The 16,655-nt window shown below is 42.1% G+C and overlaps 1 protein-coding gene across 1 annotated transcript; it reads right to left on the bottom strand.

The window, feature by feature from the left end:
* Positions 1-1,427: 1,427 nt before the first annotated feature.
* On the bottom strand, positions 1,428-9,934 carry cd36 (CD36 molecule (thrombospondin receptor)). The gene is made up of 12 exons (XM_061714749.1): positions 9,594-9,934; positions 9,050-9,210; positions 8,733-8,877; positions 5,546-5,701; positions 5,372-5,463; positions 5,243-5,292; positions 5,087-5,156; positions 4,688-4,875; positions 4,477-4,595; positions 4,110-4,183; positions 2,138-2,192; positions 1,428-2,048 (listed from the first exon to the last, which is right to left on the bottom strand). Exons 1-12 carry the CDS (start codon positions 9,714-9,716, stop codon positions 1,878-1,880), a joined length of 1,404 nt encoding a protein of 467 aa, XP_061570733.1. The 5' UTR covers positions 9,717-9,934; the 3' UTR covers positions 1,428-1,877.
* Between the last annotated feature and the right edge of the window lie 6,721 nt (positions 9,935-16,655).

Here is a 16,655-nt window from a genome sequence, read left to right as displayed (position 1 = left end):
CATCCATAGCGGCGTGCAGTTTAGTCAGAATCCCTGTGAACGTCAATTGATGATTACTTCTTAATACGCTTTGATCCAATGGGTTATCAGATTTCTGCTCCCATCCTGCTCGTTTGAATCGTGGCTCTTGGACGCTCCTGTGTGAGCATGCCAGCTGACAGTCTTGCCGGGGCCCCGGACAAAATAATCTAAGATGGGCCCCCCTGCGCCCGGATCTCTCCTTCTCCCTCTCCCTCTCCTCTCCCTCTGCTCTTCAGGTTTTTATACACGCTAATGGACGTTACCATTAGAGCTAGCCAGTTAGGTTAAGTTACAAGGTTGGTAAACGTTGGCTGCGCTGTTTCTTACCTTGCTCTATGCTGACTTTATTAATTCTACCTTCACCGTCACTACCCTTTTTAAAATATTTGTGTAGAGAATCTATGAGGCATCTATTTTCTTCTTCTCTTCTTCTCTTTTCTCTTCTTTTCTGAGCACCGGACTTGTGCTGACCGGACATTTTGACCATTCTAATGGTTGAATTAAATGATAACATCAAATTTTGATCAGCGGCCAAACCATTTTTGTGTTGGGGGTTCTTGACCACAAGGACAATTAGGAAGAAAACAAATAACAAGCTTTTATGTAACTCAAATACTACATATTTTTTCCACAAATAGGCATATTTTGAAACATTTTGAAAAATTATTCCATAATTTAATGAGAATAAAATTATTTTTATTTATTTATTTTTTTTTTTTTTCATTTCGGGCCCCCCCCCCCCCCCCCCGCTACCCTGGGCCCGGGACAACCGACCCGTTTGTCCCCCCCTATCGGCGGGCGTGTTTGTGAGTCATCCCCCAAAGCCCACCCCAACCCCGTTGAGGTTAGTTTCGTACATTGAGGGGTACGAGTGCCACGACCATTTCACAATTTTCACACTACCACCTGAAATCCAATTTTCAACGCGTCCAGTCAGAAAATGTAATCCACCCTACTCTACACAACTACTGTACTGCTTATCTTCGGGCTCCTATCTCTGCCGGTATGAGAGTACACCTGGGTTCGAGGGTCCAGGACGGTTACCTGTTAGATAACGGACAGCTAGGGCGGCCTAACAAAGGAATCCGTCAGTCACACCTACTCCGTATGGTTGGCAAAATCCAACGACAATGTTTCCTCCGGTTTTAACAAGCAGACCACTCAAATTATCATAGTATGCAGATCATCCTGGTGGAATCGCATTTGAAACCACTTTTCTAACAAGCTCAAGTCCGATCAGAAAAAAACTCATTGTTCATGTGTTCCTGTAATTTATATAGTAATATTTTGAATATGCTAAAACTTGGAAACTTGGATTTGGATCGAGTGAACCGAGCCGTATGATGGGTCTTAGTGACTTGCTGCAGTGGAAGACCAATAAAAAAAAAGAAACAGGATACCTGATGTAGAACTCTTTTTTTTATAGCTTTTATTCATTTTGAATACAGTACTTCAGCAAAGGATATGAACATTTGCGTCATATTAGACTTGTTTTTATATGAGTATATAGTTCTGTCTTACAATGTCAAAACAAACTCATTTCTCTCCTCAGAGATCTGAGGGCTTGGTGATAGTTGAGCGGAGTTGTACGTTTTTTGTGCTTAACAAATCCCTGATTGTATTCATGTTACGGTGTTTGCAGCTGAAAAAAAAACAACTAACTGAAGGAATTCAGGTCTCCAGCTTTACAAAAATCACAGTTTCACCCCCATTTTTTTTTTTAAAGAAAAGGAGGTATCGCATTATAAATAACAGTGAAAATTACAAAAAAGTGCAAGTCTATATCAAAAGGGTTGATGTCGCGTAGCAGCTTGAATGCACTGTGCTTTTCTCACATGGTTGAATACAGGATTTGTTCAGGCAATCTTGCTTTCGTTTCTCCTCACCACGCAGTAAGAGATGAGGCAAATGACGAAGACGGTCACACCTGTACCCAGCAGGGACTTCTGTATGATACCCAACATCTCGATACTTGATAGGAGCTCCGTCCTAAACATTTCTGCCGTTTCATCGTCCACAGAAGCCGTCTGCAAGGACAGAGAGGAGAGAGTTAGTATCTGATTGATATTTTGCATGACTGTTATGTTTGTTTGTTGTTATTTGTTTTCCAACTTACCTCATTCATCCATACAAGAGGGAATGTGGTATAGTCTTTGACTTTCTTCAGCACTCTGTTGGGGAAAGAGCTCATTACTTGACAGGCAGAGGATGATACTCTTTTAAACTTTTCCTGTTTTTTGCATATTTTTACACTTGAAATATCCTTAGATTTACCTTTCATATAAAAGTATACTAAAAAACTTAAAAAAAAAAAGAAGAAAATTCCAACACATAAACCATTTAAAACTACAGCAATACATTTTAAAGAGACTATATTTTACCCTGTTGCAAGTTGTTGTATTCAGCCACTTCATCTTATATCTTTTTTCTGTGTAAAATACTTTGATTTTGTTTCTGTGTCTTTAAAAGGCGTGGTTCATTAAACTCCAGTATCCCAGCAGCTGCAAAATCATTGAGAGTTTCTGAAGGACTTTGCTTGGGGAAGTTGTTGGTAAAACTGCTCTTTCAAAAGCATTTAGTTGTTATTTGATCATTTGTGCACCTCGTCAAATGACAACTGAGGTATGTGACAGTTTAAGACAATTTTGAGCCTTTAAAAGTCAGATAAAGTATCATATGTGCTATTTAATGTAAATTATAGTGTTTTTTGTTACTTTCTTTAGGCTTGAAGTTTAAAGGTATAGTCAGTAATGTTGGAGAGCTAGCAAGATTTGAAAGTGGCACCTCCTCTAAGCCCCACCCCTCATCCCCCTCCCGTCAGCGCTCCTTCCAAAGCCACGCCCCCACAAACTTTGGGGAACGCGCATTTGCAGGAGTCGAGTTTTCCAGGACATTTTGGACAGCACATTTTCAACAAAACTACCTCAAGTCTCATTCACCTGTAAGCTAGGCCGGTTTTAGGGGGGGGCAGGGGTGGGCTGTGCCCACCCAAACGTGCATCCTGCCCACTCAATCAAAGTTATGGGGATCCTTTATTTTTTTATAATTTAATTTTTTATAAATATAAAAAAAATATCACAGAATATCTGTACCGTTTCTGATTGGGTGGACACTGCGCGTCATTTTTAGGCACAACAATGAACGCGTACCGCAAAAGTTGTTCCGGCGGAGGGACCAGACGTCCCAGCAAAATGAAGTTCAGAACAGCACACACAGCACACACTGAAGGCTGATTTATGGTTTCCGCGTTACACCCACGCAGAATGGTGCGCGTTGCCGCGTACCCTACACCGTAGGCTACGGCGTAGCCGTGGCAACCGAGCCTGCACGGCACCGCAGCGCACCGCCACCCTCACCGGCGCTCTCCGCCCTCGCCGGGATGGAGACGCCTCCATCACCACGGACCCACATACTGGGGAGGTGGTATTTTTGGCTGCGTTTTCTCGTTTTCTGCGCCATTCTTCAGCAAACGTGACTCGAGTGCGTGAAGTTTTCCGGCAAGGTTTTTGACGTGACAAGTGCGCGCATGGGACAGAGGGGGGTGTGGGCGGGACTTAAAATGAAGGCATCTGATTGGTTCTTTCCCCCCTGCCAATCCTCTGGTCCTCTGACCAATCCGTGCCATTCGGTGCACAAAATACAGATTGGTCAGAATTTTTACAGGATTAAAGCTGTCAGAGAGGTCGGGTTTTTTTCTTTCCTTTTTCTGAACACATTATTCACTGGCTACTCTCAGGATGGAAGGACCATTTCACCCAGTATAACAATAAATGTTTTTTAATACGATTACAGACTATACCTTTAAATGCTGACCGAAAGCACAACTGTACCAAACATCTAGTGACATGTTGCAAACAGATCAGTAAAACACCAGTGTCCCGTTTATTTTGAAGGAGAACTACAGTCTGTCCTCCACTTGCACAGCCGAACAGGAGGTCATTTTACATTTAAATTATGCAAATCATTGTCATGATGAATTCATAAAACACTGGCAGTTATCATTGTTGTGGTGATCAGACGTTGAAACTTTGGCCTTTTTAATTACAAAACAAGCTATAAAATAAAGTTACAAACAGTCAGAAACTTACGTGATAACCTTTGATGGTCCGTACATCATATTCACTTGAATTCTTTTTGCAAAATTCAGCGTAAACCCAGTGGTCTGGTGGAATAATAAAACAGAGAAATTAATGTATTAATTTAAAAAAAGAAAACTTTTACTATTTGATGGTCTAAGGAACTATGAAAAGACCACGACAGCCTGACTCTACCCCCTAAAACAGACTGGTTTGAGCAGAGTTGTGGGGACACAGTCGAAGGCGGAGCTGTCGTACTGTATTCCTGAGTTACTTGTGACCATGTCTCCCTTAAAACGTTTAACTCTGCTCCTTCATAAAAATGCGCACATAAAAAGAATGAACAAATACATAAAATGTGTCACTCAAAGGCTCTTACTGGTTCCACATCCAGGAAGGTTTTATGTTGCTCCTCGTTGGGGTTGAGGCCCAGTATGTCCTCCCGCAGTGACTGACTACCATGAAGGAAGTGGGGAAGAGAGAGGAAGATGGGTCTTCCTGTTCGAAAGGGAAACACAGAAATGCGTCTCAAAATGGTTGTTAATGTGAGACAATGGGATGCACCAACTTCCGGTGGCGCAGTTACTGACCCTGTTGGCAGGCGCTTAACTCCAGCACTCCGGCCAGGGTGCAGTTCTTGGAGGTCTTCATGCTTTTGCAGAAACATCTGTTGTCTGGGTTCTCCACGGGGGAGGCCAGGGTGGCTGGGATGAGGGAGTATCGGTATACCTGAATCCCTTTCAGGTCAACTGTTTCCTCGTAGCTGGCTGATACAGATCTGACGATAAAACAGTACAGAGGTGAACCGTGATTAGAAGCTCGGGAGATATCATCTTTGGCATCATTGTCCAACATCGCACGGGACAGCCTTTGATAAAACACTATGACCTCTGGTGGTTATTGAGAGGAAAAAAAGTCCAAAGGTCACAACTATTCTATCATTATACAGTAAAACACACTTGACAAATAAGATGAAACCTTTTGATCACCTGCAGATGTCTGATGAGAAGAAATAGAGGGGTGTCTCCTTGTCCAAAAAGGGAGGAAAGGATGTAGCATCTGACACAGACAGGAGAGAAAATCTTGTCATGTGGGTGACATATTGTTGAAGCGATAGAAATATAAGCAGGGTACAGATAACCCACCTGTCCCATTAAGCATGTCACAATAAGGATCATTCCAAAAAGGTAATTTCCTGTGGTACAAAACAGAACTCGTCAAGCTCGTTCATACTCCACACTCAGAATGTTCTGCAGTTTCCTCCTTGGACTCACTTGTTTCCTTTCCAGTTGTCAATTTTTCCCACTTTTGAAATGTCGTCCTTGCCGGTAAAGATATTAAAGCTGCCGTCATAGGTTTCATTGTACTAGGGGGAAATAGATTGAATTAATGATATTGATGTAAGCAAAGAATGTCCGCGCGAGTCGTTGAGCTGGTCGTCCACTTACACCTGCAAACAGGCCCACGATATCTTTAAGGAGGGGGTCGGAGTAGCCCCACAGCAGTTCCCTCACACTGCGGGTCTGGAACAGGGACGAATTGGTTGCTTTGATCCGCAATTGTAAAAAGATGTGCAGCGCTGGTGGAACCACTGCATAAGCTCCCTGAAAGAGAAAAAAAAAACAACAACAAACCGTTTAAATCTGGTTTATCTTAAAGGGCTTGATAAAGGAAAGCTCATGCAAACATGAACAACATATAAACTTGCTGTGCACACAAATGCAGCTATTGCCGCTGGAGATAAGGCAGAAAACAATCCTCTTTTATGACTGTGTTACTCCTCAATGACAATCAGAGGCTCTTGCTAGTTTTTCTTACATTCATCTCCAAAGTTTGAAAAGAGATCACAAAAAATCTGTTCAGAAAAACAAAGACAGATGGCTTTGTTGAATCGTGACCTTATATATTTGCTAATTTCCATTCTCCAAAGCAGCTCGTACACCCCACTTAATACCACACCTCAGTACTATGTTAGTATGTTAATACCCAGCTCAGGTTGGCTGCTACCTCCTCCTTTAATCGGACAGATGATTTTTAAATCATCTTTTTTGCTCATTTTGGGATAATAGTTGATTTCCATGAGATAAGACAGCAGATGAACCTATCTCCAGCTTTTTTATTAAATGGGTCTTTTTTGCAACCTTTCTGCCATCTAGCTCGGATTGATTTTGCGCTCATGTTTCCTGGAAGCTGATGCAGAGGGCTTTTGAGAGAAGTTAGAAAAGATGAAAGGATCAATGACTGGCTGGAAAACCATGCTTCAGATTCGCTCTGAATCATTCAATTTACACTTGAATTATGATATCAGTCTTAAAGTATTATTTTTGGGTCTCCACTGCAGTTTTGTAATGTGAGGACAACAGAAAGCCACTTGATATACTGGCGCCATATTGGTGGGAGCTAATTCTAGCCAACCTTGGGTAATCAAAAAGTGGGCAAATGGGTGGACCGGGCAGTCCAGAAAGCCAGTTGGAGCATGCCCATGTTGCCTCAGTTAGCACAAGTTAGATATTTTAGCCTGGCTTAGCTCATGCTAACCTCTGAACCATCCAGAGGGCTGGCAAAGCTTAGTGGTCGGTGACTGGTGGATAGCTAAACTTCACCACCTTTCCTTCCGTGCCATCCCACACCAGTATGTTTACATTCAACAGCACAACCTGTACTAGCTTTAATATAAGACTGAAGCCTTGACGGATGCCTGCTCAGCCCCCAGCAGCCGTCATATCTCCCAGTTAAAGGCCACAAACTGGTTGCTTATCAGTTTAGATGTCAAGTGCACTTAAAAGGCTAAGCACTAAGTAGCTTAAGTTATGGCAGCTAACCATTGACACCACAGACTGCAAAGTCGCGTCACTCACAACCACACCCCTAATTATGTATATGTTTGTGACTTTATATAAATATACCCTGATGAGTTGGATACAAATTGCTCAATTGACTTACTTTTTGAGTAAGCCCGTAGTGGCCAACCAAGACATTGTACCTTTCTGTACTTTCGGGATTGTCTCTAGTAGGCTTTAGGGCCTTAAGTTAAACTTTGAATTTAGTCTTTTGGGTATCACCTTGAATCCTGAAGTACTGAGTAAGCAATACACTGTACCCCCAACGGGATGGTGTATACCTAATGCTGCATTGTTCATTGTACTTAAATGGGGAAAATCGAAAATGGACAACATGTTCTGTTATATATATATATATATATATATAGCCTATATATAAAATGAAGATAGTAATTATGACCACAAATTCATGATGGAGATGTTTCCTGAGGTCATAAATCAGATGACCACTGGTATTTTTTATAGATTCTCAGCATTGTGTAAACACTTACAAACAAAGAAGTCTCTGCGGCTTCAGCTATCATTCATGAATAATTTATGCTCCTTTCAACGTCACATAATGTGATATGTCTCAAGGCAAAAGCGGTGGCCTTTGGCATGGCCTTTGTGGTAGATTGTTCCTGTATCTTGGGTCTTGCATGGATGATACAACAGAAACTTTACCACAAGCTGCGTGTATGTTCAGGGAGCATGTATAGCTTTATGATTTCTTTAACTTTCCCTAACTATCAGGCCTTTATGGTCTTGGAACACTACACAATCTTTGCATCAATAAAAGCACTAAACGCTTCTATCCTGAGAGGGGTGTAATTCCTATCATGGTTATGAAACATGCTGCTTTTATTAGCTTTGCTCTGGCATAACTAGCAAGCTTTGTTTTTTCCTGCTGAGCACAGACATTTTCCCACTTCATCTGAACTTTTGTTGTGCAATAAAGCTACGAGAAAATGTACCAGGTAGGCAAGTAAGCGGCAAGAAAAAATAGTCAAAAAAATCTGAAAATGAATTATGAGCAGCATTTCAAGCAAACACCTCAGAGCTACTTTTTTGGCTCGCCAAGTTTAAACTTTTTAGCTCATGTTAAGCTTTGAGGCTCGAGCTTTTGATGACGCGAGGCAAGAGTTCCCGCCACAGCCATCTGTCGCTAGCCTAGGCACGGCACCGCCAGGTGGCTCATAGCCGCTCGTCCCTGTTGGCTAAATATCAGCACAAAAGGTTTATTATCTCTAAAATCAAAGCTATGATGCTATCTTAGGTATTAATTAACAGCTCAGAAGTTCACTGAATGGCTATAGTAGAGCTAAGAAGCCAAAGTAATTACATAACAAAAAAAATCATCAAAACTGAACAAATTTGATCAAAACAGAAAAAAAACCACTTTCATGTGATTTTAATGGATAAGAAATCTAGGCATGGAGACCAAGTATTTTTCCTTTTTTTTAACTTATTGCTAACTTTTGCTGCAAAGTTTTATCAAATATGCTCTACCTAGGAATATTGCTACTGGGCCAACATTTGGGTTTCAGATTTAAAAAAACTAAGACAGTATCACTGCAGAAACTCTCAAGCAATTGTCCTCAGCAGAGTGTTCCTCTGTAGAGGTACTTAACGGAGTAGCTGAGCCAGAAAGGTAAAATCCCTCTTTAGAAATTCCTCGTAAACCAAATGTCAACAGCCACGAGAGACAAAATTCCACCACAGCTTACTTTAGCACAGCTTGAAACAACCTTGCCATCAGAGAGAGATGAACTGCTGAAGAGATTAAAATCAAGGACAAATTCACTCTGGAACTTACAGCCACCGCTAGATTGAGCGTAGTGATCTGGTCTTCCTCTGATCCCACCGACATGGATGGGTCAAATATGGCACCCTGAGGCAGCAGGAAGGCAGCAGTTTTATTGGGGTTGAATGTGATGTTAGTTTTTGCAAGATATCTTGTCCTGAAATAGAGAAATTCAATTCAACTCGATTAGAGGTCGGATCTTGAATTAAAAGGGGGCAACATGAATTTACTCTCATACGTGTCACAGTATCTTTTGTTTGTCATTGACTAATCCTTATAAAAGCATTTTTTTTAAACACCAGATGATAATAATAATAAATGCACCTTACCTGAATGTGTAGGGTCCTTTTTCTACTACAACTGGGGCCGAGCCATTCTGCAAGACCTCCTGTGCATTTTGCACGTCAAAAAACCAGAACTGCCTGTACACCAGTGCCCCTCCAGCCGCCCAGTTCTCGTAGGCTTTTGTTCCAGGCTCAATGACAGCTTCCTAGACCCCGCAGACACACAAGACAGGCTATTTTTAACATGCCTCAAGACTGCCTGCCGGCCAGCAGCTCTCCTGACACGTGAGAAAAAGGTGGATGCTTTGCTGTGAAAACAGAAGAACTAAATAAATGATGGCTAATTTTTCTCCACGGTGCCAGAAAAATAACAAACACAGATCTTCTGATGGATGAAAGCAGGGCACACTTGGCTCTCTGCACAGCTTCTCGTTTTACCATTTGAAGTAGCTTTCCAAAGACGTTTTCGCCTCTTCCGTCTCATTGCTCCTGATTCACCTTGATCCCCACATATGATGCACATACGCTCAAACTCACGCGCTCTTGACATTCCCTGCCCTCCATGCCAGGGTGGAACTGAGCTCCGTACCTTCTCCACTGTCTCCTTGATGATTTTATTCCCGACTGGAATAAGGATGCCTCCCAGGGTGGCTACCACAGCTCCAAGCACAGCTCCGGCAATCAGCCCGCACCTTCTGTCACAGCAGCCCATGGTGGTGTGCGTTCGCCTCCCTCCAACCGTACGTCAGTCTGTTTGCCTGCCTGCTTGATCTCCTCCTGTCTCTGTCTGTCTTCGCTGTGTGTGCTCGTATGTGTGACTTGCCTGCGTTTCACGTCCCGGCAAAATCCCAGTCAGGCTGTACCACCAGAGGAGCTGAGGGAGCCGCTGAGGCCAGGTAAAGGTACACACACCTCCCGTCGGAGCCCTGGACGCTCTTATACCCACCTTACATAACGACAAGGGAGGTCTAAAGGTCAGATGTGGGACATCCGTAAAGACTCCCTGACCAGGTGATAACAGCCATCAGCAGAGGAGAAAGGTTGAAAGCCGCTCAGAGATTAAGTTTATTGTTTATTTTTATTCAGTTTTATTGCTTATGGGCTTTAAAATGTCTATTTCAAGGGCATCCTCATTTTTATCTTTGACTGTGCATTATTTACCACAAATCCTTTACCAAGCACGAGCACTTGGTTTATCTGCTATGCTATGTAAGTGGAGCTCACGCTTGACTCAGGGATTGCAAGTGGCTGCAAAACCACCTCAAATCATGCCCCTTCCACCGCCGTGCATGACAGTGTCAGTTGTGCTTCCTTGTTCTTTTTTTAGATAGGGGATGTTTTCTTTTGGCAATCAGGTCCAATTAAATCAGTTTTATCGATTTGACATGGACTTCAGCATTCGATGAGTGACACCTGGGAGATATGACATGTAACCCACGACACAGACTTTGTGCCTTTCTATAAATGTTGCATGGTCTGAGCTTGGTGTGAATTTGATGGGATATCTGTCACGGATTTGGGTTTGGTTAGTTTTGTCTTATTTTGAAATTCTGTCTTTAGTTTGTTTTGACGTATTTTAGTTCCTTTACTCAATCCTGCCTGATCATTTGCACCTACGTCCCGTTGCTCGTCTGTCCCTCCCTCCCTGTTCTATCGTATCCTGCCCGAGCACCAATCCACTGAAGGCACCGCCAGACAAAGCTAACTTTGATTGACATGTGATGTCGGCCTGCAGAGCAACACAACTGCAGCCCCCACAAAGAGAACTGGGCTGCAAAACTGGTCGTCAGAAACCAATGGGTCGCGTGATTTTACATTGATGAACATGCCACTGGTTTCTGTTCTTCGGTTCAGTTCCCAGTTCATTTGTCTTTGATGCTTTGTTTGAGTTTCCTCTTTGGATGTTTGGGTTATTAAAACCTGCTGTTTTGCAATCAGGTCCTCTGTTTCCTGACCCGTGACAATGCCCACCCCTTGTAAATACTCATTCTCACTGTAGAACATTGAAGCCCAAAACGTTAGCAAGCAGTCTTATACTGCTTTCCAGATGTGGAGCCAACAATTGCTTATGACTTTCCCGATTGGGATTGTATTTACACACACCTGAAAGCACGGGTGGGATCTGGAGACCTGCTGATGAGTTCTTCAAGGCTGATGATTTGCTGTAATTGGCTGGAAATGACCGACTTAGATCCTATAAAGGCAAATTGGGGATATTTAGTATTGACCACATACTTTTTGTTTTCTCCCTGGCCTCATTCTTGTAAAAAGGACAGTATTGGGTCTTTGGGTGGCACAGTTGTTTAACCCTTGTACTGTCTTCGGGTCAAGGAAGGAGGAAGAGAAGAAAGGAGGAAAGAAGGAAGGAAGAATGAAAAGAAGGAAAGAAAGAAAGAAAGAAGGAAGGAAGGGAGAAAAGTAAGGGAGAAAGGAAGGAAGGAAGGAAGGAAGGAAGGAAGGAAGGAAGGAAGGAAGGAAGGAAGGAAGGAAGGAAGGAAGGAAGGAAGGAAGGAAGGAAGGAAGGAAGGAAGGAAGGAAGGAAGGAAGGAAGGAAGGAAGGAAGGAAGGAAGGAAGGAAGGAAGGAAGAAAACAAGGCAAGAAGGAAGGAAAGAAGGAAGGAAGGGAGAAAACAAGGAAAGAAGGAAGGAAAGAAAGAAGGAAGGAAAGAAGGAAGGAAGGAAGGAAGGAAGGAAGGAAGGAAGGAAGGAAGGAAGGAAGGAAGGAAGGAAGGAAGGAAGGAAGGAAGGAAGGAAGGAAGGAAGGAAGGAAGGAAGGAAGGAAGGAAGGAAGGAAGGAAGGAAGGAAGGAGAGAGCAGGAGGAAAGGAGGAAGGAAGGAAGGAAGGAAGGAAGGAAGGAAGGAAGGAAGGAAGGAAGGAAGGAAGGAAGGAAGGAAGGAAGGAAGGAAGGAAGGAAGGAAGGAAGGAAGGAAGGAAGGAAGGAAGGAAGGAAGGAAGGAAGGAAGGAAGGGAGAAAAGAGGAAGGGAAGAAGTAAGGAGCGAGCAGGAGGAAAGAAGGACAGGAGAATTAGGTCATTTTGACCCAAAGACAGTACAAGGGTTAAAAGAACTGCCCATGTTCTGGGGCTGCAGGTTCGAGTCCCAGACTGCAACACTTTGCTGCATGTCATCCCCATTCTCTCTCTCTACCTCCTTCCTATCTACACCTTGAATAAAGGCAACTAGAGCTGCAAAAAATTCTAAAAGAAAAAGGACAGTATACAGTTATGGCATCCCATCTGTGCTTGCAGGACTAGATTAAGACTAATACATATAATGGGTGACAAACATCAGCATCTCTACATCTGGTTGTATAGTACAGAATAAAAGGCTCACAATAAAAGAGGCGTATCGTGTCCTTTTAAAGAGTGATTATGACACACACCAGGTCTTTGCAGGTTTTCAACAGTGTATGAAGTCCACTTATACGTCCTGTAATTTATATCCAGTCCAGTCCTAGCAGTTGAAGCTCATCTGTTCTTCATCATCCTCCTTCTTCTTCTTTTTTTTCATCATGGAAGAAACTAGGGAGATGCTGTGGTTTGTTGCTGATTTTACAAGATATGAACTCCCCCAAACAGAATCTCATATCCGCTCCCAAAAAGCTAGAAATGGCCCACAAAAGGTTGGATTTGGATTTATGTCCACAGTTTTGGGACGTGACGGCATATATTCAACAAATGTGTTTAAAGCAAGCAGGAAGGAAAAACTCCAAAGTGCTGGATCCAACACTCCCTGCCGGGCCAACCACAGTCATTATCTCCACACAGTAGTTTGCTCAAAGCGAGCGCCTGGATCGTCTGCAGGCTGCAGATGTCCAACACATTCCACCTCACCAGTTGCATTTCACATTTGCGTTTGTACCTTTTGCACAAACCTGGCGGAGTGACCCTTTTAAAACGGGACATTTATGAATATATGCAACGGGCGGTGAGCTTGTTCTCATTCCACAGAGAGCTTTGAAGTTGCAGGATACTTCCACTCGAGGGCAGCACCACCATTCACTTGTCTCCTTCATGCTCAGTACTGTTTACACAATGTAGTTAACACCTTTCACTGTTTAAACAGTCCTTTCTTACAGCATTTGTTCCACTTGACTAACTTTACTGTTTATCTTGCAAATACAGCTTTCGGCTGGCCAGACACGGCTTTCTCGTTCTATGCACGCTGTTTTTTATTGTTCTTATTTAACCCCCTCCCCAATGTACAGATCCACCCAGATTTCCAGATTCACCCAGTTCCTGTTTCCCTGCACACCACAAGCAAAAATGCATGTTTTTTCCTAATAAATCACTGTGCACATAAGAGCGACAGTGGTTTATATACAGATGATTTATGTGCAATTCTGAAAAAGGGATTCTCTTACACCCACATGAGAAATAGACACTTAACAGCTCAAAACAGAGCCATGAAAGGGATTTTATGACTCCTAAAATGAGAAAAGACTCAAACAGTCATAGATCTTTTTTTACAAAAATGAACAATGTAATTTTATTTATTTATTTATTTATTTATTTATTTATTTATTTATTTATTTATTTATTTATTTATCTATTTATTTATTTAAATGTGAGTCCATATAATGACAACCATTTTACCGACTGTTGAGAGGCCACACACTGTTTCTTGTTATTGCAAACGCTGAGTGGATCTGGATAACAAAACAAAACCCTCAGCCAGCATAGGACTGGAGCGGAAAGGTCAACATGCCGTATTCACACACGCTCCCAAAAAGCCTCGTCTGAAATAAAAAGCATGGAGACTCATGGGGGGGGGGGGTGACGTTTACAAAGCAAAGATTTGGGAGGAAAATGTTAAAGTTAGCTCCAGAAACCTAAAACTGGCTAAATGAGTTTGAATTTTCACACCTGACTTCTTTTGGCAGGCTAAATTATTTAAACCACAAACAATGGGTGGAGGACAACTGAGTGCAGGGTGGATAAAGGGTGACTCTTGTTGGCGGACTGGTTCCCATGGGGACGACTCGTGAGAGACGAAGAATATTCACTCAGGTTTAGCCAAACAGATGCAGTGTGATTTAGAACTCGGATCATAAAAAACTACCTATGGCATATGTTCATTATAGTTTAATTTGTCACACGTCAGAGACTTGTTTAAATATCTGTCCATAATATTAACAAGTGTGTGTGTGTGTGTGGGGGGGGGGGGCTGGGTTATTTACTGCTGTGAGCAACTGTCAAAAAGCACAGTGTAAATTGTTAAAATTATGAGCTTCGGAACAGCAGCAGGCAATAGGTGTGCTGGTTAATAATGCACCCCCTATCAAGACATTTCCGGTTAGAGTGTCTACCTTCAAAATAAAAGTATCAGACCATTATGCAAGCCTTAGTATTTTAGTCATGTTTGAACTTATGAGAACTTGAAGATACACTTTTAGTACAAATGATGGCGAGTTGGGATTATGACTATTGGTTAGTGATGATTAATGAATGATGTTTTTTTTTTTACTTTATATAGTTATTTTCTGTCTTTTCTTTTTACACAACTTCTTTTATCCATCCATCCATCCCTTAACTTCTACTTATCATATTTCAGGTCGCAGGGTCAGCAGCCTAAGCAAAGAGGTCTAGACCCCCCTTTTCTCAACTAATTCCCCCATGTTTTCCAGGGCAATCAAAGAGGTTGCTGACACCCATCTAGAAAGTGGCTTTGCTTATTTAAACTCAATTGTAACAGCTAATACCCCTCCCTGGGTGGTGCACTCAACACAAAAACATCAACTGGTCTTGCCCTCACTTCACACAAAGGCAATCTCAGTCAGAACTGTTTCTCATGGTTCTGCAATACTGGAATAGGATACTAGTTCCCAGATGAGCAGAGCCGTCGCTCACTGGGAAGCTGGTGAAAACCCTCCTTTTCTGAGAGAGTCTCCTGTCCTAAATAACCTTGTCTCTTTAACTCTTTAAAACACACTTAGATTATCTTTTAACTGCACTTACTCTGCAATTTAATGTTTGTTTCTCTTCTTGGTTGGACACCAGCTTGTATAAAAGCATCTTATAAATGTAATGTAATGGAAAGGAATACTGTGGTTCTCCCAAGCCAGCCAGGAGATGTACTGGCCGTGTCCATCCAGTTGGGCCCAAAATACCTCACAAGGGAGGAGTCCAGGAGGAATTAACCAGATGTCTGAACTCCCTCAACTTGCTCCCTTTCTATGTGGAGGTGCCAAATGTTGAAGAGCTTGTCACCACATCTCTGGAGAGTCTAGCTACCCTACGGAGGAAATTCTTTTCTGCTGTATCCGGGGTCTCATTCTTTCAGTTGCCTACAGCTCACAACCATAGTTGAGGTTTGAAACATAAACAGACCAGTAATCGAGTATTATTGCATGAAAATCTACTTTTAGTACTAACGTGTAGTGTAAATGTAGCCTGACCAGCCATATACATTCAGATTCAGATTCAGATGACTTTATTAATCCCTTTGGGAGGTTCCCTCGGGGAAATTGACATCTACATCTCACCCACACAGCACTGTCATTTACAAATCAAACACCCCAAAAGCCAAACAGCCATATAAAGATTAAAAAAAAAAAAAAAACATTAAAGATAAAAATAGAAATAAAAGGTAAAAATAAAAATAAAAAGTGCAGTACCATAAAAAGAATTATATGGATAGAAAAAGTGTAATATATCACAAGTTATTGCACTGTCCTGGTTATTGCACAGTTATTGTACACTGACTGACGCCCCACAGCCCCTCTGTTCTGCACAGGGAAAACACATTATTATCCAGCAATTCACTTTAATACAAAATAACAAAATGAACTGAATAAAATAAGTATCTTTCTTAAACAGAAACCTGTCCTGCTTAACTTAAAATTGTATAAATTAATATAAAACCATAGAAAGAAAGCAGAACATCCATTCTGTAACTGCACATCCATTCTGTTCTGCACATTTTTAGTGCTATAACAAAAGTAAAAACAGAAAGTCTGTAGAAAACTTGTAAACATATTTGTGCCTCCAAGGCCATGACTGTAGGCTACAGTTGTAGCAAAACAGAAAAAATAACTTCTGAACTTCACAGCTCAATGCCATTTTCCATTGGCATTTTATTACTATTTTCTGACTCCCACAGTAATACGGGACAAAGTGCGTCCCTTTTCAGTTTTAGTTAATATATACAGGACGATTCCGTTTTTAAAGGGACGGTTGGCGACCCTACTCCCCTCGAAAGAGCTGGAGGAAGTGTCTGGGGTGAGGGAAGTCTGGGCATCTCTGTTGAGGCTGCTGCCCCCGCGACCCGGGAACGGATAAGCGTTGGAAGATGGATGGATGGATGGATGGATGGATGGATGGATGGATGGACAGTAAATAGTCAAATGACAGCTCTTATTAACATATATACATTTTTTTTAAGTGAAAGGTGCAGCAGTATGAGGTAGACATGGTTATTGAAAGATTCATTGTTACAGTATATGATTGTGGTTATTATTATTAGGGCCCAAGCACTTACAGTGCGAAGGCCCTATTGTATCTGTAGGAATTGTTCTCATTCTCGTTTTTATTTTCCTCGTTTTTATTTTTCCGACGAAATGAGGGCCTTTTTGCCCCCCTAAACGTGCCCCAAAAGTCACCAAATTTTGCACGCAAGCCAGGCCTGGCGAAAAATTTGATATTTAATGGT

Source organism: Cololabis saira, chromosome 23 (genome assembly GCF_033807715.1).
Source record: "Cololabis saira isolate AMF1-May2022 chromosome 23, fColSai1.1, whole genome shotgun sequence".
Taxonomy (NCBI): Eukaryota; Metazoa; Chordata; class Actinopteri; order Beloniformes; family Belonidae; genus Cololabis; species Cololabis saira.
The sequence above is the reverse complement of the archived record's forward strand: the minus strand, read 5'-3'. Positions and strand labels throughout refer to the sequence as shown.

Excerpts from the sequence above, each read along its gene's own strand:
- cd36 (XM_061714749.1), bottom strand. The coding sequence starts at position 9,716 with ATGGGCTGCTGTGACAGAAGGTGCGGGCTGATTGCCGGAGCTGTGCTT. Across the intron at positions 5,464-5,545 it reads TCGTGGGCCTGTTTGCAGGT|TACAATGAAACCTATGACGG; the intron begins GTAAGTGGACGA and ends ATTTCCCCCTAG. Across the intron at positions 5,157-5,242 it reads TGACATGCTTAATGGGACAG|ATGCTACATCCTTTCCTCCC; the intron begins GTGGGTTATCTG and ends TGTCTGTGTCAG.